The sequence below is a fragment of the Perca flavescens genome, chromosome 23 (assembly GCF_004354835.1).
Source record: "Perca flavescens isolate YP-PL-M2 chromosome 23, PFLA_1.0, whole genome shotgun sequence".
Lineage (NCBI taxonomy): Eukaryota > Metazoa > Chordata > Actinopteri > Perciformes > Percidae > Perca > Perca flavescens.
The window spans coordinates 16,608,512-16,636,458 of NC_041353.1; the positions used below are offsets into that span (position 1 = coordinate 16,608,512).

Here is a 27,947-nt window from a genome sequence, read left to right on the forward strand (position 1 = left end):
CCAAAACAAGTTCCTTCCCGAGGCTATTTTGCAGAGGCACCGCTGCTCTTTACGGCGCTTAGTGCCACCCAAGACAATTGTGATTGGTTTAAAGAAATGCCAATTAACCAGAGCATGTTTTTCTGTATTCTGTGTGGACTTACCAGACCCTCTTCTGCAGCGCTGTGGAGGAAGGTCTGGCAATGCAAGACTAATTACCAACTAACTGCAACTAAACACAAAGTAATTGATTTTTAAATGTGAAGACTCCATATCAGATTAAATGACTTAATGACTTGTAACATATTTTTCTCTGCAGATGTTAAATAATGCCAATTTTAATTTTAAACTTTGTTCATAATAAACCAGATCAAGCTATATCCCCGCTGTTGATCCATACAGGCTGAAGAGCTTTCACTCTACAGTAAAACTGATTGCTCATTTGCCTTGCTACTGTGAGATAGTCAACTTCAGGTCCTTGTCTCTTTTCTTCTTCATTCACATTCTTAAAAACATAACTGAATGCACGTGAAACGGTGAAACCCTCTCCCAAATTTCCATGTGACAAAAGATTTCCAGGGCTGTTACCAACTGAAAGCCTTCGAAATGACAACAAGATGCTCAGAATGGGAACAGCAACGTGGGTTCGAGACAAAATCTCATCGCTGCAATTAGTCTATGATCTGAAAAGCATCTGGAAGCAGTTCTTTAGCCAGTGAATCCTTCAAAGCCACACTGTGGCGAAAACAGAAAACGCAGCTGACCAGTCAGCTCGGTCCATGGTCACAAAACGAAGGAGTTTTTTTTTTTTTTTTTTTTTATAAACAAGTTGACTGTACATTAAAGGAGAAGAGGGGAGGACTAAAAGATAGTGAAGAAGATGGGCCATGTACAGCACTGCAAGAGAGGTACAAAAGAAAAGAGGTATTTTCTCCACTTTGTAAGAACACTCGACTATTTCAGCTTTCACATCTCTGCGGAAGTTCAGTTTAAACAGGCCAAATTATTTCTGACAATTTTGATTCATGACACAAACTAATCAAATAACAATGTGTCTACATTTTCATGTTTTTCAGACTTTTGAGGCTTTAAAAAATAAACTAACAAAGCAGAGCTGACTGTACTGTTCCCACGAGCTGCCAACTTGGGTGACCGACAAATTCTGGACTCCTTTGGAAATATGAAACACCAACAACTCCAAATATCCAAACATAGTGGTGTATCCTTGGTCTAAGGAAGAAAACAAATGTGCAAACGGCACTGAGGAAACTGAAGGGGGATTCTCAGTTCAAATCAATCCGGTTGGTTCGAGACCCTCCAGGTTCCTTGAACTGCAACATTTATGTGGGGCTCTTCAGGGCTGACGGTTGCCGTACATCAGCGGTATAATGAAGGCCGAGATGTCGTCTCCGGAGCCCAGCCGCTCATTGGTGATCCTCCAGCCTCTGTCCCTCAGCACGCCACGCGCTCGCATCACCAGGTCTTGTGCTGCCATTGTATACCTGGACAAACAACACAAAAGCATGTAATCCACAGTATGTAGGGCCCTTCCACTGAATTGTCTTATTAATGGGCTTTTTTTGCCATTTTGTTTTTTTTAGGCCACCTGACAATTTTTGGGGTAAATGTTTTATTTATGTATTATTCTCCATTTTGCCTGAAAATACCATCTTTAGACTTTAGAAAAGAAAAGATATTGGACCTCGTCTGCATTGGTAAGACTTACTATTTTTGACTTTATTTGCAGATTTATTATATTAAAAAGTGTGAAAATTGGTATGTGGCCAAGGGAGTAATTTATCCTTGAAAGGGAAACAATGCCTGTTAAATAAAACTGTTTAACATTAAGGTATAACTATACAGTCAAAAAATCAAGTCAAAATTTTTTTTCTTTTTCCTTTACAGCATAGACTGTAAAAATAATGGACGTATCAGCAGTGACGTCCCCCGTTGGTTTGTGTACTACCGTTTTGGTTGGCCTTGAGTTTGTCAATTTGGATGGCGCTATGTTGTTTTAAAAAAAAAATATATATATAATATGATTTAAATGGTACTGCACTAAGCTGAAAGCTAAAAGCTAAAGAGTTAGAGAGTAAAAGAGTAAAGAGCTAAAAAAGGTGCCAACTTTTAACCGGCCGATGCGTGTCATCCAATGGAGTTTTACCGACGGGTAAACATGACCTCTGAGCACTGGCGCCGTTTATTTGCATGTACGGCAATACACGGAAAATCGGCAACCTTTTCAAAGTTACTAGCTTACGCTAAACCTAGCTAGCAAGCTTGGTTGGCAAGATGGTGCCAAACAGCATAGCTTAGCATTGCTAAGCCTCTGTCCTGATTGGCAGGTTGTGTAGCCACACCCTAAAACATTCCCTGCTTTATCGTCTATTTTAAAGTAAATGGGACCATCATTTACAAAATCAACATCATGGTGTATAAAAGAAGACCATAAACTTATTATGAAAATGTTTAATAACATAATAAATCAAGTGAGAAGTAAGGTCATTTTGTCATAGACTTTAATGCAATGGGGCATCTTTTTTGAGCCAGTGGAGTCGCCCCTGCTGGAAATGAGATAGAATGCAGGTTTGAGGCACTTCCACATTAGCTTCACTGTTCAGACCCTGAAGAACCGACCATTATTTTTTACAGTCTATGGTTTACAAAATTAAAGCAGCAGCCCTGTAATTAAAAAGAAAGAAAGAGACAGAAAAAAAAATTCTGAAAGAAAAAGGAACCAAGCAGCCGACCTGTGTAAGTCATCGGGGTCACAGTTGGCGAGGAATGTGGTGACGGCTTCGGCTACTTCCTGGTTGGAGAGAACGTCCCAGAGACCGTCAGTTCCCATTACCAGAACATCATCAGCCCCGTGCTCATACTGCTGCAGGTTATATACCTTAACCTGAATGCCAAAACACAAAACAGGAAGGGTTTCATTAAAAAGTATCAACAAAATTACTTTGGTACATGTTATGCCTTAATTTACTTCCGTAGTGCAGCAAGAGAGGACTCACACACAGAGAACAAAAACAATATTAAAGGTCCCATGGCATGACAATTTCACTTTATGAGGTTTTAATATTAATATGAGTTCCCCCAGCCTGCCTATGGTCCCCCAGTGGCTAGAAATGGCGATAGGTGTAAACCGAGCCCTGGGTATCCTGCTCTGCCTTTGAGAAAATGAAAGCTCAGATGGGCCGATCTGGACTCTTCTCCTTATGAGGTCATAAGGAGCAAGGTTACCTCCCCTTTCTCTGCTTTGCCCGCCCAGAGAATTTGGCCAACCCATGAGAGAGAGACATCATGGCTTTCAAACGAGCAAAGTGGCAGTTGGTCAAGGCCACACCCCCAACCTCCACCTTGCCCCCCCCCCTCTCTCCTCCTCAATAGCTACAGACACAGAAATGGCACATACTAAGGAAAGCTCATACTGGCTCTAGTGGCTGTAATTCTGCAACAAGGCTGAATTTCGGGAAAGAGACTTCAGATACAGTATTAGGGGACCTCTAAGGTCTATATAAAAGCATCCAAAGAGCACCATGTCATGGGACCTTTAAGAGTCTGGATTTTAAATGTTTCTATTTGATACATTACAGGGCTTCCCATCCTCAGGGAAAAAGCTAACATTTGTATGTGTATATATATATATATATATATATATATATATATATATATATATATATATATATATATATATATATATATATATATCAGTATGTGTATGAAAGTGTGTCAATGTCAAATTTGTATTGCACTGGTGTATTTGTAATGCACTGGTGTATTTGTAATGATTTGTAATGACTTGACCTGCTGGCCATTGGCTTCATGTGTGTTCAATCAAGCCCTAGATGACTGACGAGGTGCACCTGTAGAGTAAGCTACATATAAGGTGACTCATCACACATGCCTCATCTTTCACTGAGGAAAGTCCAACAGGCACTGAAACATTGCCCTTTTGCACAGTTTTTCATTGCCTGGACAACTCTGTAATGTGTCAAACATACAAATTTAAAATCCAGACTCCAGTCTGAATCACTTTTTTTTTCTTCTCTGTGTGCGAGTCTTCCCTTGCTGCATTATACTCCCCCGACTACTGCGCCTAAGAAGACAAACAAAGGCTGAACCCTTGTGAACCCTTGTGAACCACGTTCATTTACTTCCTTGCCAACACCTGGTCTGGTTGCATCACACATTGGTGGTTATCAGATCAGAAACCAAAACGATGACATCAGAATTCAGAATTATAAAGTTACACCAAAGTGAAAAGTTTCTTTAAGTAGCTGGCACGATTGAGTACACTCAGCAGAAGTAGCTCAAGTTTTTTTTTTTTAAAGGGTGAGAGTCCTGTTTGTGAGAGAGAAAGAACGAGACACAGAGTGCTGAGAGGAGTTCAGTCTTCAACGTGAACCTGGTATGAACCCGGGTATTAATGAATTAAAGATCAAGCAGAGAGCTCTGGGAGGGGAAATGCAAAACTCTGTAAGACAAACTACATCAGGAGATGAAAGAGCTTTGAAACCAGCACCAGACAGTCGGATAGGTGAGCTTGAGTTCTCCTGCAGCAGAGGACCTTGTTCAGACAGAGGTGCAGATATGACAGGGGTAGACGCAGTGTAACTGACTGATCCTTTTATATAGGACATCATAATTCACGAGACAAAACAAGGTCAGGAATGGGGCTGAGAAGAACTAGGATGAATGGAGGAAAGAAACACCTGCAACATCTGATCAGGGTTAATGGGTTTAAGAAGATAGATGCTGACATGTAACACAGACCAAACGCAGATAAAACCTAACAGGAAACCCAGGCCAACCACAGACCCAAGCTGATATCTACTGGGTTAATTGTGTTCTGCCAAAGGTACAGGAAGTTTTAACCTGCTGCCCAAATCTATAACCGTTTACTGGATGGCGGTCTTCTTCACTGCCTTTGTTGACACACGTGTGTTTCTTCGCGTGTTACAACCACCTGTAGATAACTGGCTGAGTGTGAACACATTGGCAGGACTGTATTGAGTCACCCGCACACGAGACAACATGGGGACCTACTCATAAAACAACTGCTAAGTACTAGTGTTACTAGTCACCAAAAATTACGTTTTTGTAGTCAAAAATAAGGTCCAGGTTTTTTTGAGTGTATTGTTAATAGTTTTTTTGTTATTAAAAGGAAGAAAAATGGTGTTGGGGAAACATTAGAAATGCTCCTTTTCATGTCAGCCGGCTGGATGGGCGTGTCAGTGTTTGATTGACAGAAGCTGGCAGGCTGCCAGAGTGCCAGTGTTACACCCAAGCGAATGATTGCATAGGGCCAATCCCAATACACCCTTTGCCCCTACCACTTAGCCCTACTATTCCGTTTCACATGTTTACATGTAGCGGTAGTGATTTCAGGTCTTGTTGGGATAGAGGGGTAGGGTGTGACCGTCCATAGGCACGGTTTTTCATAGGCACACTCAAAAGCAAGTGTTTTGAGAAATCCTTCAGAAATATCGGCAAGATGGCATAAACAAAAATAAAAAAGGAACCCACAAGTGTATTTATCTTTTGTTAATAAAGATTTAAAAGTTAGGATAACCATCATATTATGTTGTTTTAATGTATTATAGATGCTTTCGGAGGCGTAAGAGCCGCCGGCACAGGCTGCTGTCAGTCATGTAATACATGAAGACTTTGAGTTTGGCTACAAGCTGTTAATGTCATTTTCATTGTTTTTAATATATTTTCAGGTGAGAAAGGAACCATTTAGGTTCCCCAATATGTGGTCAGATTTTCCTAATAACGCCTATTTAAAAATTTGCTGTGACTTTTTTCGAAGATGATAGCTGCAAGTCAGCAGCTGAGGATACTGCTGCCGAGATTCCGGCAACATACTTGTTGCGTCTGTTCGCGTAAATTAAACCACTACCCTTTGTAACTTTGTTCCGAGGGGCAAGTCGAAAAGCCAGGGGCAGCTTTTTCTCTGCTGCAGCTGCTGATTTATTCTCACAACTGAATGTAATTTTTTTTACTCTAATGGATGCAACCTGAAATGCAAAGTCTGATACTTATGATTAAAAGTCAAGTAAAAGATACCCCAAAAAAGTACAAAAAGGATTGGTATAGTGACAAGAGTAAATGTAATTCATTACTTCCACCCCTGGTTAGTGGTATATAAAAGTAAGGCCCATGACAGAGTCCAACTTGACCTAAAGTGACATTTGCAGGTAGATTAACATGCTGTTTAATTTGCTGCAGCTGGCTATCATTAGCTAATTAGCCTGCAAGCTGACGTCAGCGGTGAACTTTAGTTTTGGTGGCCTGTTTAACAAGTGAAAGAAAGTGAGATGTGTTCATGTTTGTAAGTTAAACGTGAGACTTTAGCAGCAAAGATAATGTGGGTTGTTGTTCTGTGGCTCCTGTGTTGTGTAGTAGAACGCTAACGGTACTGCTTAATTCAAGATTTGATTGGCTGTATTAAATAATGAGGTCTCCATTTACGTAGATACGTGCAATGGAAAACTAGGGGATGCCATCATGAAACCCAAAATACATCATATACATTTCTCCGTTTTGGTTTCTGAACACAGGACATGCGATTTATAGAGCAGATATGAATGCTGTAGCAGACACACAAAAAATTTAGTTGGACTATAAGCTTATTTGTCTCAGCATGACTTTGACTATTTGCAGCGTTGGCTCTTACCTCAGGGCAACAGGAAAGGAACGGTTTGATGTAAATGTTGGAGTCATGAACTTTGAGGTCATGGTCACCAAGCCCACGGGTCACCCCGATGGTGGCCAACACTCGTGCCTGTAAAACAAAGACTGGTTTAGTATAGGTTTCTTATGCATTTTCATTTTTTACACAGCATTTTTGCCAGAAATTCTGGGGTTTGTCAGTTAGCCATTATTACCTATAGACAGTCGGACAGTAACCGAGATTGCAGTGTTTTACCCTGATGAATTTACAAGATATACGGGCGGTGGTGGGGCTGGTAATTGCTCACAGTACAGTGTGTTGCAAAATAGCTTTTTATTTTGGTGTATTACATGTAAATGTGTGCACTAAACAAACAAATATCACAATGTGTGAAACTGTTCAGAGGTCTGTAGAGTCTGTGTTCCATTCCATTAATTATCAAAATCTTTTTCAAAATTCTTCTCTTTTATCCCTGTGCAAAAACTTGTTTTGTACATTCTTTGAATTCAACAGCTTTTCATCAGACAACACTGGTGCTGTGTGGTCGTCAGATGCTTTTGTCCGTTACGTCTCTCTTTGCATCAAACAGAATTGATTGAAAACATGAAACAAACTGACATGACTGAAAATTTGAAGCGTTTTGCGCAATTTATTTGGTGGAGTTTTTTAATTTTCGGTTTTCTTCTTCTCATCTCATCCCCTGCTGTCCCAGTGGGGATTAACTTCACTTCTCAAAGAGACGACTGTCATCTCCCGAGTGGTGTGTGTGTGTGTGTGTGTGTGTGTGTGTGTGTGTGTGTTGGATGTAGCTACTGGAGTGAAACAGATGGACTGTCTCCTCTCCCTCTTCTAGTGAGGGTATACATTGATACACACACGCACAGTGGGGTACATCAGAGACCAAGTGTTCGCCCACTCTCTGGGTGGCTAGCAGGCATGGAGTGGGTGTCAGATTGACAACGTTCGAGTATGTGAGTGAGTTTCTCTGCAGTTCAAAATTCCAGAGTCTATTTACAGAACTTGGAGTAGACACGCACACACCCTTACCTTTTTCCCTTCCCCATATATCAGTGGAAACTTGAGATCTTCATCATTGATGGTCTTGTATGCCCTGTGTTTGAGGAAGGAAATGAAAAACAGACCGAGACAGTGAATGAATCGTTTTCTGTCTGACACATACTCACACAGAAATAATAAACACACATTTAAATGTACTTTTGTGAAGCAATTTACATGTATTCATTGCTTTGTATTGCCAATGTGTGACAGGATTGTAACGTAACTTAATGAACTTTCCCGACTTTCTCTGTTGCCGATGAGAACCTGTGGACTGATTTCTATGTAAAGGACTCCAAAGAATGTGACGTTTATGCGCACTCACGAGTGCCTTGCCTCTCTTTAGCTCCACAAGTAAACAACAATTAGTTAGCTTGCTTGCCAATGCGGACAAATTGCTAGCTAGCTAACATGCTAGCAAAATGCTGTCTGAAGTGGAAAAGGTCAGACAATTCATCCAGACTCCCGGGACTGATCTGGCTGGTTAATTGGCTAGCTCTGTAATATTACGGTACGAAGCAACCAACGTCAGATCCGTGCAGCATAGCTAAGTTACAGCTAGGTGGCTAACCTTAGTTTGTTTGGTTGCTAACAACATCATCGCCAGCAAAATACGGTAGTAGTTAGTTGTCTAGCTTGCCAAATTCCTTTACGAGCTAACGTGATCCATCCACTAAGTTATGTATTATGACAAATGGTTTTGATTTAAGCCAACAATATGACAAAATGATGAAATGGTACAAAGTTCAGTCTTTTGTATTTCATGTCACTGTTTGGCTGATGCCCAGGATGCTCGCTTGCGCCTACACAGTGCAAGCAACAGGGTTTTGGCTGCCGGCCACCAGTGTCATTAATAACAAGGATTTTCAGAAAATTCCACATTATACCTTTTAAGAAGAAGAACATAGGTGTATTGAGAAAAGAAGAGAAAAAGGAGACCTTTGAGGTCTCTTAATTCTAATATCTTCAACAATTTCCTCTGTGTCATATTGGCCCTGGGAGCTTCACAACTGTTCTACAGCCTCTTCATCAGGTCTATCATTAACCATCCTAACGTAACATAACCAACAGCCTCTGCCAGCAGGTCTTTAAGCAAGCCACTAACCACCATGGGACTGACTGTGCACGTGCACTCCAGTGATTTAGAATTTAAAAGGTTTGTGAGTTTTGCATTAAACAAATATAAATTTCCTTTTTTTTGTTCTTGCTCAATCATTGTTAACATAGCTATTGTAGGCGGGAAATAAAGCCACTACCATCCTTGTAGATTTTGATTCTGTCTCATTTTGGCGTCTCTCTAGAGTGCAATAACAAGTTTCTTTTGCTGCCGAAAATTTTAGCGAGCGACAGCGTGAGGGAAGGGATCTTAGAACACACAAGCAAACAACACCAAAATGAGTTCAGAAGTGCACAAATGGAAGCAGAAGATCTGAAAACACACTTAGAAATGGAGCTTTGATGTCCAACTGAACAGACTCCACGGCTGACGCTGATGTACTTAAACTAGCTAGATTAGACTTGGTGTCAGCAGTCGGCGGAGAATATTAACAACTTCAAACGGCTTGAAGTTCTGACCAGGGTTTGCTCCATCTGTCAACATCTTTGGGGTTTGTTGGACAAAACAAGCAATTCAAAGACATCACCTCGGGCTCTGAGAAATTTTGATGAGCGGTTTGGCTCTCGAGAAGCTCCATATGAATACTGCCTTGTTCAGGGGCACCTCAGAAGTAGTTGCCTCAGAAGCCACAGTAGCCATAAAGCAGAGTCATTATGCATCTCTTGGCTTTCTCAAATCCCTCAAAATGATTCTCCAGCTGCCTTGGTTTGTGACCCAGGCTAATTGAAATGTTTCAAACGACACCCTGTCCTTCTGAGATATGGGCAAACATTTTTAAAATTACTCCAAAATACTTCCTTGCTTGGATGTGAGGATAAACATAACAGTAATCCACACAGTGGCACATCCTGGCTGGCACATTTCTGCTCCTGACGGGTTGTTCTATTGTGAAATAATCATCACAATACACACAGTACTGTATGTGGCTCTACAGTATGCATCAGTGAGTGAGAGTGTGTGTGAGTGTGAGAGTAGCAGTAAAAGCAAAAATCTCATTACTGGCTTCCACTGATGCTCAAACAGCATGGTGCCTCGCTAGCCCACAGAACACTGCACATATTGGGCCATCTCTGCTGTATCATTATATCATATCAAGTTAGGCTCAGGGAGCTCCCTCATTAGCTCTCTGCTGGTCTCTACAGCTCTTGCTGTATAGAAAGCAGCAATATAAGAGGGAAAGGGAGCGAGGGAAGCAAAAATTTAGACCACAGCCCGATCAACTAATGAAATTCTTTTTCAGATTGTGGTTTCATTTAAGGTGGATGCAGCTGGAGAGGAATGTTTGCCATCCTCCAAAATTATCAGTTTTCATTTGACATCATAATTTGACAGCCATGACAGCCAACATTCATCTTAAGCACACATTTGGAGGTCTGCCATTTTGAAGTGCTTTGTCTACTTACTGAAAATAGTATGTAAAAGAGATAATACAAAAGATGGAGGAAGACTTACCATCCATTCATGGTGAAATCTCTGTAGAGCATTCTCTTGCCCACCTCCTTCCTCTGAACTCTCCGGGGAAATTCCAGGTGCGTGAACTCATTTCCTAACAGGTGAGGCTGCATGAAACCCTGGAGAATACAATGATGGTCTTCAAGTCAGTCAAGCCGCTAAATGTGTGGCAGATTTGCAGATCAAATCATCTTCCATCACTTTGGTTTTTTGTCACTTCACTCTCAAGCCTGTCTCATTCTGTAATTTTGAGGCTGATAATAGATTGTAGAGTAAAACAAGTGTGACCAATTGGCCAAGGCTGTTGTGATTGACATTGGATTGGATTGCTGATTGTAGGATAGAGCCAATCCCTTCCTTTGTTGAACATTAAAAATGCCTTAAATGTGCCTTAAGTTTGGTTATTAAGGAATTGTACTGAGCAGGATATTTTACAGTTGAAAAATAAACTTGTTATTGCTCTCTAGTGGAAAAAGTATTTAATGGAGACAGTGTTAAAGTGCCCATATTATGAAAAAAAAAAACACTTTTTCTAGGATTTGGGGTATTATTCTCAGGTTCTTCCACATGCATACAAACTTGAAAAAAAACCATCCATGCTGTTTTGAGTGAGATATGGGTTTCTAAATGATTCCTGCCTTCAGTCTACGGGTGAGCTGGTAAAAATCTGCAGGGCTTTCTACGTCAGTAGCCGAGACGAGGTGGCTAACCGCTAGCTAGCGCTAGCATGCTACTTTGTTTTCAATGGCAAAACACTGCTACAACACACACAAGTTCACCATAATCTACAAAAGAACTACTTACTACTTACATTTCTTATTATTTACTTGCAGACATACAGTCTATACTAATAGATTGGTGATAATATCAGCCATGCCAATGGCTCCCACTCTCTTATTAATATGTGATACTGTACATATATCTGTACAGGAAATATAGGCAGAAGAACAAGAAGAAGAACAAAAGCAGTTGGTAGTGAACTTTGCTTTCCACTAAAGAGGCAACAAGAGAGTTTATCCAAACATCTTTGTAATGTATTCATGAAATGAAAAGCAAACCTGGAAGCATGACTGCTTATTGCCACTGACTATAAAAAGGTCAATCATGGCCAGCTATTTTCAGCTGTTGCACAGCTCTGTAGGAAATTTACGGACTTCAGATGCCTTGCTGATTGTGTTGCTTAGTGTGTGAACACACGGTGAGACACTGTGGCTAACAATAAGCACTGATCCTCTGGGCAACTAAATAAACTGACCTGGCTTTGTGTGACTAACCTTATTATATATATTTGTCAACATTCAGAACACACTTCATTCTAAAGACGACACTAAAGACTATGCGTCGTACAGCCTTACCCTTTTTAAGAGAAGACACATAATCGCTCTTTGTATTTCTATGTCAAAATGAATGGTACAGCGTTTTCTTACCAGGAACTGGAGTCGCTGTCGTTCTGATTCTGGTGTGAACTCTGTCGACATGGGAATGATGTCATTGTTTCTAATAATGATAGCCCTGCAGCGACACAAAAAGTTGGACAAGTAATGTACATGCAACCTTTGCACTGAAAAGAATGTCTCTGCCCCATCGTGTTGTCACAAACGAAAGGAAAGGAAATGTGACAAGGAGGGAGTCCATGCAAGAGATTTACTTAAAGGTCCCATATTGTAAAAAGAGATATTTCCATTTTATTATAAAGCAGGTTGAGGTGATATATAAATAAAGTATCAAAGTATCAAAACGGTCAATTCATGGGAAATGCACACAGCCAGTATTCAGAAATGGTGTCTTTAAACGAGTGATCAGGACTTCCATACGGTTATGATGTCACAACTATACTATATATATATATATATATATATATATATATATATATATATATATATATATATATATATATATATATATATATAGTGCAGCTACAGTGCTGTTACAATCATTCCCTGGCTGCAATGACGGTGCAAAGACTAGAGAGAGCAAATGCGGAAGATTCGGAAGACCCAGAAACGCTGACGAATCAAAGCAGACTTGGCTTTTTTTACGGGGTGCTTAAAGAGACAGGCACTAAAACGGAGTGTACAGACAGAGGGGGGAATACAGGTATAATCAGACAGACAGTATTTTTTTTGCTTTTTAAAGCATTAAAAGCATGTAAACATGTTCTAGTAGAAACCCAAAATACAAGTACGAACCTGAAAATGAGCATAGTATGGGACCTTTAAAACAAACAATTTATATTTAAAGGTGTAACAGCAAAAGAAGATGAGCTGTAGGAAGAAAGAGACAGGGCACATAGACCAGCTTTTAAAGCATGGAAAGCTGACTACCCTCCAATGTCAGCCAATTTCCTGCTGAGGTTGGCCAGGACAGTGTCCAAAACAGTGAGAAGGGCGTCACAATGTACTGACATCATATGTTTTTGGGTTCCTCCCTCTACTGCGGTGTAATTATTTCCGCCTGCTTTACATACTCTTTCATTTAGTGGACAGAAGATAAGCATACACACCTGCTGTCACCTGCATTCCCAACGTATAGTTTTCCTAGCAGGTAAACCACAGTGAGAGCTGTACACCCTCCTGTGATGTTATAGACTTGCTTCTCTTTCTCAATCTGGGCATCCTGGGAAAGGGAGAGACAGTTGTCAATCTTTAATAAAGCATCACTTAAGAAGCACAATAGAAGAAAAAAAAAAGCTTTAAAAACCTCCCACAATCCACCCACATGCGACAGTAAAAGTAAAAAATCCACACTGCAAGCAGCCCACACAGGCAGAAGGAAGGCTTAAATACATAGTCACTGCCTTATTCTATTCAATCATAAATATGAAGACAGAGATGTAGGGAAAATAATAATCAGAAAGCGAGCAAGAAGCAAGAATGAGAAAACATCTGATCAACTTTGAAGAAGGACGGACGATGTGTGGGCATCGTTGCAGACTAGCGATCGGTTTAACCTGAACCTCTTGTTGACCGCGTGTCAGTACACAAGAACTGTTTGTGCATGTATAATGTCGACAGTGATATGTGAGAGGGATTGCATATTACCTTCGCATGTCAAGGTTGAAGAGGCTTTATACTGATCGTACATGCACACACTTAGAATGCGTTTTTAACCCCTCAATTTCGTAATGCTTATTATGCATTTGTTATTTGATATTCTGCAATTCACCATCTACAACAGGGATATAACCACATGAATTTTTCTGCTTTCTGAAACCCTGCAAACAGAACTCTCTGATGAGCAGTTTTTGTTTTCCTGCAGGTGGACTTCTTTGTACAAAGAACACAGCTTTAACTGATGCAGTGATAATCTCCTACAAAGAATGTCAAATCAAGTGGAAGAGTGCTTCTTTTTCCATGAGGGGGGAGGGTGGCGAGTGGTTGATCTGAGAGAAGCTTTCACAGTGATCTTTTTAATCTGGGTACCGCAGCTTGAACAGTGTGGACTGTTTTCCATTGCCATCTAGTGGTAAATACTGCATAGACTTTGGTTTCTACAGACACTCTCTTCTCAAAGCAATTTAAAAGAATTATACAAAACAAAAGAGTGGAAGGGAAATTTAAAAGGTTGGGATACATTTGGTAACATAAAAAAGTACATTGGCCTCTAGTTGCTTCTTCAATAACACAGAATTTCAGCTAAATATCTTTAATAAAAAAAAAAAGCACATGACTTGAGACACTTTTAGTCAGATGCTTCAAATAATAATTAATAAAGGCTGGTTTAGAAAAAGAATGAATAGGCTATATTTGGGTCTTTTTCTAAACTTTCCTTTAACGGGATTCTTCTGGGCTTTTTTTTCCTTACTCAGGACATATAGGCTACAAAATCAGTTGAGTTTGCTTCTGTTGCAGTTTGTTCAAGGTTGACCCCCATTTTGGCTTAAAATGACTAAAGTCTAATGCGTATGCCTGGAGCCATCATTTCATAAGCCAGATGTCAAAATACACTGTAAATAGAAATGCTAAAGATTGTGGTCGGAAAATAAAAAAAGGGTGTGTGTTGGTAAATATATGTGTGCCTTTTTGCCCTCAGGTCAGAATAGCAGTGTATGTATAGCATATGTCATATTATGACCGCAAAAACTAATTCAGCAATTGCTACCAGCTTTTGTTTATCTGTGCTTATTTGCATTGTCTTGGCTCCTTCAGTTACTACATGTGTGTAATTCAGGCCTGTGTTTAATGTGTGTGCAACTGTGAAAAATTGGGAATTTCCACCTCGTGGGATAAAAGGCGTGTCTTCTTCGTATATTTTCATAAACGCTTAGTATTCATGCAAATATTTACTGCATACACACTGGCACTATGCCTGTTGCTACAGCAGAAATAGATCAAGCTCTCCAGTGCTAATGTTTTCCTTCAAATAAGAAAAAAAAAGAAAACATGGTGAGACGATCCCATCTGTTTCCCATGCAAATTAAATATAATTCATTCAAATTGAAGGATTTGTCCCTTTGTGTCATACCTGTCACAGTGAAATTTGTAGAATACACATACGCACTGGTGTACTGTATCTCTTGAGCGAGTTAGATAAGTAAGAGTAGTAGGTTGAGGAATGGGAAGGGTATGGGGAAACGAATGAATGAAATGAATGCTCTCTTGTGTGTTTTTTTTGCTTTAATTCTGTCTTTCCGTACCAAATATTATACAGATTAATGATTGTAATCTTACTTTCAACTTTCTAAAAAAAGATCATTGACTTGTCTAGGTTACTGTCTGTACAATAATCTTTGGCTCAATAAAAAACATTTAGAAGCAAATTTAAGGATTTGTGAATCTCGTGATTGCGGGATGACTTGATTTCAAGATATTATATATCATATATTATTATCGAACACATACCAACTGATCTCTGATTATAATCAGATGTATCTCAACAGGTAAATGTACTCAACTAACCACCTATTGACCATCAGCTACAGAGAAACACATTTCTTCTTATGAATTTATGTCATAAGTCAACTGTCCATGATCCCAATAATCTGTAATTATTTTTCTTGATTAATCGCCCAGGATGACATATTCAAATGTCCTGTTTTAAAGGTCCCATGGCATGAAAATTTCACTTTATGAGGTTTTTTTTAACATTAATATGTGTTCCCCCAGCCTGCCTATGGTCCCCAATTGGCTAGAAATGGCGATAGGTGTAAACCGAGCCCTGGGTATCCTGCTCTGCCTTTAAGAAAATGAAAGCTCAGATGAGCCGTTCTGGAATCTTGCTTGTTATGAGGTCAAGCGAGGTTACCTCCCCTTTCTCTGCTTTGCCCGCCCAGAGAATTTGGCCAACCCATGAGAAAGAGACATCATGGCTTTCAAACGAGCAAAGTGGCAGTTGGTCAAGGCCACACCCCCACTCTCCACCTTGCCCCCCCCTCTCTCCTCCTCAATAGCTACAGACAAAAAAATGGCACATACTAAGGAAAGCTCATACTGGCTCTAGTGGCTGTAATTCTGTACCAAGGCTGAATTTTGGGAAAGAGACTTCAGATACAGTATTAGGGGACCACTAAGGCCTATATAAAAGCATCCAAAGAGCACCATGTCATGGGACCTTTAATTCTAACCCAACAATATTCAACTGACTATCAGCAAGACTTAAGAAACCAACAAACATTTACATTTGAGAAGCTGGAACCACTTATTTTCTTTTGCCATCTTTGCTTAAAAAATGACTTAGAAGAGTAATTGATCATCAAATCTGATGCAGATGAATTTTCAGTCATAATTAACGGACATATTTTTTTCAGCTCTAAATGTGTGTAGATTCACATTACAACTTTCAGGTAGTAAGTAGTTTACAAAACATGTGACATGTCATAGCAGCCTAAATAACTTAAGGTGTATTATATTGATTATTATATTGATATAATATTCTCGAAGTGTGGAACTCCGAATAGAGGAGAAAGCGGAACTAGCGCAGGCTCTAAAGATGCTGATAATGTGATGATGACAAGGCAGGTCTGTAACTGAGAGGTCAGACAACTGATCGCCGCAAGAAAATAATGAAAGATTTTCTGCAACCTCGTGGTCAATTTCTCTAAATAAAACTCTCAAGCCCAAATCATAAAATGTTAAGTAATGATGCATGACAGAGTGGCTTCGGGTAAATGTGAAAGCTTTCAGGGCCGATCAGGATGAGTGGGCTTAAGTTCATCATGGCCTTGCTGCTCTGGTCTCTTACCATCTCTTTGAAGGCGTTCTCTATGGCTCCTATCACCAGGCTCTCATGCTGGATCTTCTTCTCAGTAAAGAAGCGTGGCGGAGGTGGGGTGTTGCTCGGGGAACCTGGTGCACCTGAGGCCCCGCGCAGAGAAGCGGCCCGGGTCAGGGCTCGGTGAGGGCCTGGGGTGTTTCCCTGGAGGTAGGGGTTGTTGTCGGGCTCCTCACCCAGGACGGTCGGTGGCAAAGAAGTAACGTTGCGTAGGATCTCGATGACGGCCTGGAGCTGGCAGGCGATGTGGTGCTGCAGTAGGCGGGAGGCGACAACTGCTGCACCTGAGCCGGCGTGGCCATCGAACAAGGCCCAGTAGTGGAACACCAGTCCTTCACTGTCCTGCAGACACATACGTCATGTATATTGATTTAATATCAAGTGGCAACAGCATGCAGTAGCACAGCAAATTAAGAGCGGGATTAAACATCACATTCATCACACAATCCTGATTAAAATGATAAAGGGATTTAACTGTTTTTAACTCAATAATGAATATCATCATACCCACACCCCTGTCTGTCTGTCACTGCCAGATCAGACTTTCCACAGAGAGTATCTAGAAGATCAGCATTCAGACTCATTTCTTATTATAAAGCCAAATTCACCAGTGGGGCTTTTAATACACATAAACAATGTTTTATAAATGGAGTCTGGAGTAGAGTTTAGATTCTCTGCCCGAGCCCGAGCCCAAGCCTGAACCGGACCTGACTGATTTTTACGCCGCTATGATCGGGCCAGGCCGGGCTGGGCCCTTGATCAAGCATTTGTGTTTTTTTAATCAGTACTTTATTAGTCTTATTCGGTGGGGAGAAAGTGTGAGACTGTGTGTAAACTGTCCTGATATCATGTCTCCCCCCTCTGCAGCACTGTTGTGGGGCTCGGGCTCTTAATTACAGTTAATGTGTCGGGCTGGGCTCGGACACAACGTGCACGGGCTCGGGTAGGGTCGGGCTTGATGTTTTTGGGCCCAATCTAAGCTCTAGTCTCGAGTGTGCCACGGAAATAACTACAGACTTTTGTTTACATAGCATTTAACTCCAGGCTCATTTTTACATAAAATAAAATGTTGTGGCTGTCCAGAAACATCTGTCTAAACTTAAACCACACCCAGATGTAACATATTTTTCAATTGCCATTATACCAAATGTTTATATTCTAGAAGGCGCAGACCTCTCCAGTCGCCTCACCGTCAGCTCTGCAAAATTTTTGCTGAATTGTCTATTTTACAAATATTAGTTGTGCTTTATGTGGTTGGCGTGGACGGTGATGGTATGTGGCTAAGAGGCTCATCAGGATCGGGAAATCAACTTGCTCTAAGTCTCCTGCTGACTCTGATAGCCTCATGCTAATCAACTGCTGACTCTCGTCGGTAGCCAGCTCGTCAAGTCAAGTTTTCAAATGTAAACATCAGAGTAAACACCGAGGAAAAGATGGAGAAGATGAGCTTAAGCTAGCAAGACGATCCCTGCGGCCATGAGTCGCTCGTCAGGATCAAGACATCTCACCGGTCTCCTGTTGACTCTGCCAGCCTGGCCGGTCAAGGTTTCAGAGTAAAGACCGAGGAAAAGGTGAAGATGGCTATCAGCTACGACCTATGGCTACCATCCCGACTACGTGGACAATCAAGACCATCTCGGTGTCCATCTCCATCTCTACATCAGATCGGGCACCGCGGCAAGCGTGGAGGAATTAAACGCCAACTGCAACTTCTCTGCTGAGCATCCTGCTAACCGGTGTGCTGGATGGCCTCGGTGCCGTGTCAGTTTCCAGCGGGAATGTCGGGTGAGCTGTGGTTTCCTTTCGCAGAGACTTAGCTGGATCCTGGAGCGCCGGCGCCATTCAACCAGGTGACTCTTTTTTTGTGGTCGATCTGACGGACACGTTCTACTTCATGATGACTCATGCACGAGTTTAAGGAGCTGATGGGATACAATTTCACTGGAATTGTACGTCGTACGGTTTCATGTAATGGGTTCACAGTAATGGGTTTTCAGTGGAAAATATTATAATATATAATTCAGACAGGAACATTTCTCCCACGCTGTGAACTAAAACAACCTATCAGTCCTTGGCAGTCATGGACTGTATTCCAATGAAAGCAGGGTTTTGATGGGAAACACAGCTGGGTCAAAGGTCACCGCTTTGTGACTAAAAGTCAAGCTGATATCAATCAATATCGAGACAAAGATTATCTTACTGCCCTTTTTCATTTTGAAGTAATGAGAAATTTTAAATTCATCTTTGGGCTCATAGTAAAGCAACATAAGTGTAGATGCAAATAATTGATCTAAATAATCTGACAAAAGTAGGCAAAAGTCCTCCTACAGCTCATCATACCATACTTGGGCTAAAATAATGTAATTTTTAAAACATACAGTAATTTGACATTTGAAAAAGAAAGAAAATATACATCTTAATGACTAATGCTGCTGGATGGACTTGTAGTATGTGTGAGGGAACGCTGGGAGGAGAGGCCCAGGAGAAAACATTGTGACTCATCCTGTCCAAAAGTGTGTGGGAGCTGCAGAGAGGCCAAACCTCCTGATCTCTTCATTTCCCTCTGGAACAGCTCTGTGACGTCTGTGCCGTGACACAGACGTCATGCCGTGACAAAGACACATTTGAGTGTTTTATTAAATTATCAAAACTAAGTAGATCATATTTGACAAGTATATGACAATGATGATAATGACGTGTTTTTTTGTCATGAATCTTGAGGCAGTTTTTATACAAAGATTGTAATGCAGTATAAAAAGTGGGGAATGATCATTGCATTTAAGTATGTACTAGATGCTTCAGTGGTGAAAGAGTTTCTTATGTATCTAAAATTAACTAAACTGAATTTCAGTTTGTTGCACAAATTTTTAACATGACCTTTAAAACTAAGTGTTGAATCTTGAGTTATTTAGATATTTAGATATTTAAATCTCTCCACGTGTTTTATATATAGGCCATTGACTAAAATTTCAGGATAAGTTTTAAGTTTAGATCGATTTGTGAAGAACATGGTTACAGTTTTTTCAACATTTAATGTGAGACACAAATTATGTAACCAGTCACTAACCTTGCTCATGACGCTTGATAATTTCTTTGCTACGTCTATTGCACTTCTCCCATGGGTATATAAAACGGTGTCATCAGCATATATATAAACAAAAGAGCAGTGGCCCTAAAACTGACCCCTGTGGAACTCCCACAGTGGATGCAAGAAATGTAGACAATGTTCCATTTACTTGCACACATTGTTTTCGATTTATCAAGTATGATTTTATCCAATTTTGGACATTGAAATACTCATTAAAACATTCCCCAATAATCTGGTCATCATCCTGGATACAGCCATCCACCATAAGTTTTAAATGTTTATTTGCTGATTTTTCCCGTCCAAGTATCTTGTCAATGCTCTTCCATAACTTTTCGGGGTTTCCTTTTGCCTCATTAAGGAAGAAATTTGCTCTAGCCTTTCTAAGTTGTTGTGTGACATTGTTTCTTAAACTTTTAAAAATCAGATGATCAGTATTTAATTTTGATTTTAAAAACTTTTTCAAAGAAGCATCCATTTTTTTCATTAATTCCCAGAGTTTTGTGTTGAACCAGGGTAGATTATATTTTTTATTTGTTTTCCTGCCCCTTTTTTTGGTGTATTTTAATATAATGTCTTTAATAGTTGACATTAAATCAGCACAGGCTGGCTCACAGGGCATGCTACCAATGGTGTTATGCCAATTTACTTGCTTTATTTCATTTTCAATGAAGGCCTTGTCCTTTGGAGCGATAAAAGGCATGGATTTCCCCTTCATTGAGTTCTGATTTTTAAAGCGAGTTTTTGACAATTTTCTGGATGCCAGAGTAAAATTATGATCTGATAACCCAGTAATGAGGTTATAAATCTTTCTAATTCTATCTGGTTCATTTGTAAAAATTAAATCTAAAAGCGTTTTGGAAGACTTTGTTATTCTTGTGGGTTTATGGATTATCTGCATCATCTGCTTTGTAATACGTGAGCTTAAATACACCTTCTTTGTCAAATAATGTTGCTGTACATCCTGCCCCATTAAAACTGTACCAGGACTTGAAAGAAAGCAAATTGCACCACATTCCCTAACAGACTTCAGTGCAAGCTTTCCCACGCAGTGCAGTGGGTGTAACCCTGGAAACAAGTGAGTTTGGACGCAAACTTTTGGGATTTTTGAAAATGACATTCTGATGGTCTGTCTCAACAGCTTGCTCTATTCCTCTTAGAGAACAGACATGCAGTTTAGTGGCTGATAGCCAATTTGCGGAGGCGGCACTGACTTACATGAGAATCGGAATTAAAGTCCAAAACAATTCATGTTACCATTATTTATGGTTGAAATGACAATTAAGTTAATTATTTATACATCTTATATACACCCCCCAGCTATGGCTGGGTTAACTCATTTTACACTATTTTAGTTTATTTTATTAAACCAGGATAATCCACTCAGTATCAATACTGCTTTCCATGGAGCCCTGGCACATACTGTACAGTATATTAACAAGACTAAGACTCTACAGTCATGTGTATGCCTGTGAGCAAAACTGTTTAAAAAAAGAAATGTATGTACACTTTATACCCTTTGTGCATATACTAACACATTCAATTGAGTGCGTATTTGTGTCTTTTTACCTCTCCCAGCTTGCTGTGGTCAATACGGAGGCCCAGGCCCTCTCCATTGGGAAGGGAGTTGCGTCTCTTGGCTGTGGGGGTCTTGCTGGGCGTGGAGGGAGGGCAGTAGCTCATTGGCCTCCTTCTCGCTACAACCACCTCGCAGCAGGCCTGGTCCTCATTCAGCGCACTCTTACCAGCATTAATCACCCTGAAACAAAGGCATGACGTATACAGGTTGACTCATATTGTAGGCTTTCGCTGTTTGTCAGACACTCAGAGGTCTTTATATAAAAGTCACATTTGGCAACATACTTTTGGCATTCATTTTTTTCTAGATAAAATGTTGCAACAAGCAACAGATGCACCATTTGCTGTGGTATCCCAGTCTGACAGCTGTGGTCTGGAACAAGCGGTGAATGAAAGCCAACATCTGATGCTTTTTGTTGGATGAAACGGTACTGCGGTCTTTCATGGTAATTATGGCTCACTGCAGCATCACAACAATTAGTCAGAGCCGCAGCCTGAGGTTTCTATCTGTACACACAGTGAAGCAGCTGGCTTTGTATGTTCCTGATGAAGATCAAACACGAGAGCTTTGTTTGTGGTACTGCTCTGCCGGGAGTGTCCTGATGCATCAGGACAGTCACTTCTGGGAGAATTAGAAGTCTTTGTTTCTGTGCGACTATACATACATGCCCAAAGCCCTGTGTGTGTGTGTGTGTGTGTGTGTGTGTGTTCCTTATTCATCTTTATTTGTCCCTTATTTAACCAGGCAGACCACAGAGACGGAGAGGAGAGATGAAACCCAGTAATGATTAAGGACAGTCACACAATAAATGTGTAGTTCACATAAAAGCTTTTATATGATTTTTCACATTTCAGCATTTGACAACCATTTTTTATATTTTTATTTATATATGAGCAAGGCCATGGCCAGGATTTGAAATATACTGAGGTCACTGGTTTAAGTCTGCCCCTCCCCCTCCCAACACATACCCCACCCCTTGTCAAATACAAAAAATTTTGACTAGACACCAAAAATAAAGTATGAAAGCGTTTCCATTACAGCTTGTGATAGCTAATGTAATTGGGCTACCAATAAATAGTAAGAAAATAAAGATTGTGGAGGCAGCTCCAACAAGACTTACAGACGTCTCTGGAGGGTGTTGTGAATGTGTGTGTGTAAGAAATTGGCATGCCTATTTATAGACACAGACTGTGGATGTTTTCTGCTAGGCGGCATCAATGTCTGGTTCTTTGTCTCAAATGCAGCTAGAACCAAAAAACAGGAACAGGCTCGTGTCGAGATACTCAGCAAAAGTGACGTTTTTGCTTGTATATATATGAGTATGTAAATAGCATGCACTTAAGCATATCTGGATTTTATACTTGCCTTTTGCTGTTCCAATTTTTCATTGTTGTTTTTATGTTGTGCTACATACACTTGCTTTTGTAACAATGGCTAATACCCAAGTAAAGCATTTTTGAATTTGTGAGAAAAACAAAGGGAGGGAGAAAAGGGAGTGAGAGAAAGAGAGAGATATTATCTTGAAAGCTTTGTGTAGTGTCCATTTCCACTGCAGACTATGTAGTGCATAAATGGGAGGATACCAAATCAATAAAGGACTTTATATTTTTAACATAGTTTCAATGTGAATTTGTTTGGCCATTTGGCTTTAATAGACTGCAGTTGAAATCCTGTAACCAAGCAGCCCCTTTTAGTGGATTTCTTCTTTTTTTTTTTAAATGCGTATGGCATTTTTGTCTGATAAATGTTCGAGACAAGACATTTATTACTTACAGGATGCAAATTCTTGGCCTCATGCTGAGTCTTTTTAAACTACATTCAGACTATTATAATGCTCCATTGAAACATGGTTAATTTGCCTCTGCTGGATTGTAGGAACACAAGAATCTTATCCTCTGGATATGGCAGCAATAGTCAAGAAACTGCATAAAGCACTGCCACAGTTGATGAAGTATTTGTTATAACTGTGCTAATAACTCCCATAAAGTGCAATATGTTAACAATGGAACTAGTTGCCATGCTAAGTCTTGAGGTATCTAGGGAGCGCTGGAGCTAAAACAGGCACTACTTTGGTTTGAATGGGTGATTCACCATGCATGCATAGTATAAAAGCCATCATGTCCAGAGGGCTGGTCCTTACTATGATTACACATCTCTGCTTTCAAACATAATACATTACCACTGCACCCGTAATTATAGTAGAAATTATTACTCACATAACACACTCTGACACATCGACTACTTTTGAGCTCATGATAAACAAGTCCAGGAAGTCTTTGTCAGCTTCATCGAATCTGCTGTCAACAAAGACTAATATGATGACCTAAGTATATGTGTGTGTGTGTGTGTGTGTGTGTATAATCATGTCCTGCAAGTTGTATATTATTGTGTATGACAAAAATACATGTTTATATGAACTCTTAAACCCTAAAAACTCTTACAGTCCTCATGCTTCATGACTACAATGTGTTGAATATGTGTTGAATGAGTCCAATCAATAATGGATCATTCTGTGCTACTCTATTTCTTGGTAGGTGCAGCTGTTGCCATTGTGTGTGTGTGTGTGTGTGTGTGTGTGTGTGTGTGTGTGTGTGTGTGTGTGTGTGTGATTAAAAATGCTCTTGCATCTAATTTGTCCTCATTTCACAATTTGCAGGATGAGTGATAGTCATTTAATTTCCCTGCCAATCATGTTTCATTCGGAAAAACAATTAGCTTTCCTCCCATTAGGAACAAAACCTAATTTCCCCCTCCATTGTCAGACATCTAATGCCCTCTTTGTTTCTTTACCCTTGGCAACAGATTCTGGGCCAGACATGGGCCCCAAGGATGAGATAATTATTTGGTGAAGCACAACGCTTTTGCCTCTGTTTGACTCAGAACATCAAAGGAACAATTACAGTGAAAGAGCTGCGAGTTAAATACTTAAAACAGTCGTTCAAAAAGTCCAAATTTAGCACTTTTTCTTGAGGGTTTTGCTCAGGGTTGCACTACCACCTGAATAAAAGAGATACAAAAAGAACACGGCAAAATGTGAGTGTTTGAATGGAATGTAAGAATGGGTTCGTCTTCAATATGTAGTTCTAATGGGACTGTGAGGAACATCACTCAAATATGCAGTTTACAGTGATAATGGTGGAAAATCACAAAAAAATCTAAAATAGTAATTTTTTAACAGTGTAACAGTGGGTACTTTATTTCACACAGAGGAACAGAAAACAGCACCTACACATTTCTAGTTGGGAACCATTCATTTTTGCGAGCTGGACTAACTAATTAAGCTAGCTAATTAAGCCAACATTAGCTCTGTTAGTTAGCTGAAAACGCAGTCTCTGACTGACTTATTAGTGATTCCACTTGACTCATTTTAAAACGAGAACCCTGTAAAGGGGGAAATATGTACTTGATGGCTACATACATGATACCATGCTAAAAGACTGAGGCTAAAGCTACATGTCACCAGTGTTGGGAAAGTTCACTTTCTACATGAACTAGTTCAAAGTTCAGTTCACAAATTTTAAAATGAACTAGTTCATTTCATAGTTCATACTTCAAAATCTTTAACTAAGTTCACAGTTCCAAAAATGAACTAGTTCATAGTTCTTTTTTTCCATATGTTGCTGCGAGCTATTCTTTTTCAAAATTATTGCCACAGCCCATATACAACCACAGACAGCAATTATTTTATCAGTTTTAACACTGAAACTATGCGTCAGATTTCATCTTCATATCCAATCCGTTCAATGTGCCATTTCAAATTTGCTGTGGATGTGACTGTAGCCAGACTCTCCTCTAGCGCTTTGGAGGAGGGTCTGGGAAAGCGAGACTACATCCAGGACAACCTTGCAAAATCGGGGTTTTACACAGTGGATGTGCTATTATGAACAGGGCTTTTTAAAACTGCTCATTGGCCTCGGAAGTAATGCTTAGTTACAACTAGCGTGTAAGCTAGTTAGTGGGACATGCAAACATTTACAGTTTACATTCTTTAATGTTACACGTATGCTCTTGTGCTTTGGTTTTAAAAAAAAAGGTCTAAAAAAACAACAACATAGACACCACTTTTCTATCTTTTTACATACTGACTATTGCTTTTACTACAGCCCCATGCACAACAGTTTAACATCCAAAGCTTGACATGCTAGTTGCAGTTGCTAAGCTACGATTGGACAATTGCACATAAGGAAGGGGTTTGGTCAACAGTCAATTATGAGCATGACAACAACAAAATATTTGATTTCTCAATTCCTGATGTCTGCTGTTCATGCTGTGAGCAGAAAAGAGTAGAGAGTACGAGAGGCAAAGTGGGAGGTGTAGGAGAGGCGTGAGCCAAAACGGCTGCTGTAATAACAACAAAGGAGGCTTTAATTACAGATGAATGCTGGTATGAGCTGACCTTATTAACGAAACCGGTCCCAAAGAGACTTCATGCTTCATCTCTGAGTATCTGTGTGTGTGTGTGTGTGTGAGTGTGTGTGTGTGTGTGTGTGTGTGTGTGTGTGTGTGTGTGTGTGTGTGTGCGTGTGCGTGTGTTATAAAGACAGAAAATGAAAGAAAAACCAAGGAAGGATGGAAGATGGAACCAAAGACCTGATAAACAAACAGTTTCAGTATTATTCTATTATAATCCAGGGGGAGAGAAGAGAGGAAGGGACTGGATATTTATAATAATAAATGACTTTAAGGAAAAACCTTAGAATTCAGAATGGGAACAAACTTGTTTCCTAAAAATTAACTCATCAAAAGATCTTGACTTAATGGAAGAACTATTATTCTTGAAGGAAAGCAGTATTAGATTCACAGATATCTTGGAGCAATTATCGTTAAAGATCTAAGGTGGCACCCTATCTTTACTTCTTTGTCATTCCGGAGCTATGTGATAATTGGTTGATTAACAATCACTTCCTTATTTTTCCTTGTTGTGTGGCACCCCATGCTACATCCAGTAACATGATAATCATTAAGTCAACAGAGGTATGAATGAATGTTTAGTTACAGCTAACACCTTGTGCAGATATTAAGGGGAGTGAACTTGAAATACACCCATGTGCTGTATGTAATTGACTATTAATAAACCACCGCCTACCTCACACTAACAGGGCTTTCCTGAACTGATGGTCCTTTGGACAATTGGTGCTCTAACAAAATATCTTCACACTTAGATTTTAGATAAATAATCATTAGTAATGTGAATGTAATGTCTAAGTGGGGAAAAGGCAAATAATAGAACAGCTAGAACAGTCTGTTAAGTTCAGATGAGTACCTCACTTTACTGTAATGCAGCCTTTAAAACCAGTAAAAGACAGCACTTATGTAATATCACGATATTACAATAACTCTAAGAAGATATCTAGTCTCATATCACGATATCGATATAATATCGATATAATATTGATATATTGCCTTGCCCTACTCTTTACTTCAGTGCGTTAAAGAAGAGTCAGCAGTCTACACTATATCTGGAGGCTATTGCCATGCAATCACACACTGACACACAGCTAGCCATAAATAGAGCACAGTTGTAGACTAATACCCAGATGCTGCTGGTACAGTAGAGAGTGCATCATCCTCTTGCACGTGAATACCAGCTTGAGCTTTGTGGGTGGGTGCTGTGATCCGTTGGATGAATGCTGTCATCCATGTCCATGTCAATGTAAATATGACACAAAGCTTGGAGAGCAAAAGGATGCTGCATGGATCCACGGTCACGTTGGAGATGGATGTCAGTCACAACAGGTGCAGGTCCTAAAGACCTAAGAGTGTGTAGGTCTACCTGCCTGCTTTAGGAGCAAATCAGTGAGATAAACTGTTGTGATGGACACCTGCAAGCACTTGGGCCTCAGCAAGACTAAACGCTGACGCTTTACATTAAAAGGCCACCGTGATGACACTTGAAAGACAACATGCAGGAGGCGCTTTATTAGGGCAGCCGCCGTTACTTACTCAGCGTATCCGGTGGCCCACGGTAATCTCCTTGTTTCCTTCAGGATGAGGATGGGCCGAGCTACGTGATCCGCGGAGCACTCGATCTCATCCAGGGACAGTCCGAGGAACTCGGGTCTCATATATGGGAATTTCAGCGGCAGCTCGGAACCAGCGTTATTGCCCACTCCGCCGGAGTTGCCCCCGGACATGATACCGCCCATGAACCCAGCCACTGCGGACTTGACCCGGGTGAGCATGTTGGTGGCGCGTCGCGGCGGAGTGTCCGTCGGCCGGTGCGAGGTGCCGCGGCTGCCTTTTCCCGGATTCCCCCCCAGCTCGGCCGCGCGGGTCGACGACAGGCTCGATGGAGAAGGCGGCGGAGGAGGATGAGGAGGAGGAGGATGAGGAGGACCTCAGATGGTCAACGCTTCATTTATTCAGCGCGAAGGTTGCCTACAGGAGCCGCAGCCGGAGGAGAGGATGTGATGGAAACAGCTAGGCATTAGGTAAAAGCCCGCACACCCCATGGAGAGTCACAGATACCAGCTCGGCCGTCGTGAACGCGGAAATACAGTGAAGATTAACGGGTCATGTGATGCACACTGCAAAAAATGTTCCATATAGACTCCAGCTTTATATGGATTTATAAATTGAATTTTTTTAAAGCATAACAAATTATAATATGGCCAGTGATGTGACCTTTTTTGCTACTGTATGGCAATTGTAATTGTTTACGACATTTCCAGGGATCACCTGCAACAGCACTGGCGATGACTCATCATAGACAGCTTTATTGTGAAAACAGCAGGCTACTCTAGGCCTACTACACTGGAAACAAGTAGAGATTATTATAACACATTTTAAC

General features: G+C 40.5%; 1 protein-coding gene across 1 annotated transcript; it reads right to left on the bottom strand.

The window, feature by feature from the left end:
* LOC114550146 (protein phosphatase 1H) lies at positions 1 to 27,666 on the bottom strand. Its single transcript, XM_028570727.1, has 10 exons — positions 27,101 to 27,666; positions 21,148 to 21,337; positions 16,464 to 16,835; positions 12,787 to 12,899; positions 11,711 to 11,795; positions 10,284 to 10,402; positions 7,706 to 7,769; positions 6,662 to 6,769; positions 2,730 to 2,881; positions 1 to 1,481 (listed from the first exon to the last, which is right to left on the bottom strand). The coding sequence occupies exons 1-10, from the start codon at positions 27,337 to 27,339 to the stop codon at positions 1,334 to 1,336; spliced, it is 1,590 nt and encodes a 529-aa protein (XP_028426528.1). The 5' UTR covers positions 27,340 to 27,666; the 3' UTR covers positions 1 to 1,333.
* Between the last annotated feature and the right edge of the window lie 281 nt (positions 27,667 to 27,947).

Bases quoted from the DNA above. Each gene is read 5' to 3' on its own strand.
- LOC114550146 (XM_028570727.1), bottom strand. From the start codon at position 27,339: ATGCTCACCCGGGTCAAGTCCGCAGTGGCTGGGTTCATGGGCGGTATC. The intron at 21,338-27,100 runs GTAAGTAACGGC...CCTTTGTTTCAG, and splicing joins TGGGCCACCGGATACGCTGA to GGTGATTAATGCTGGTAAGA. The intron at 12,900-16,463 runs GTAAGAGACCAG...TCCCTTTCCCAG, and splicing joins AGAACGCCTTCAAAGAGATG to GATGCCCAGATTGAGAAAGA.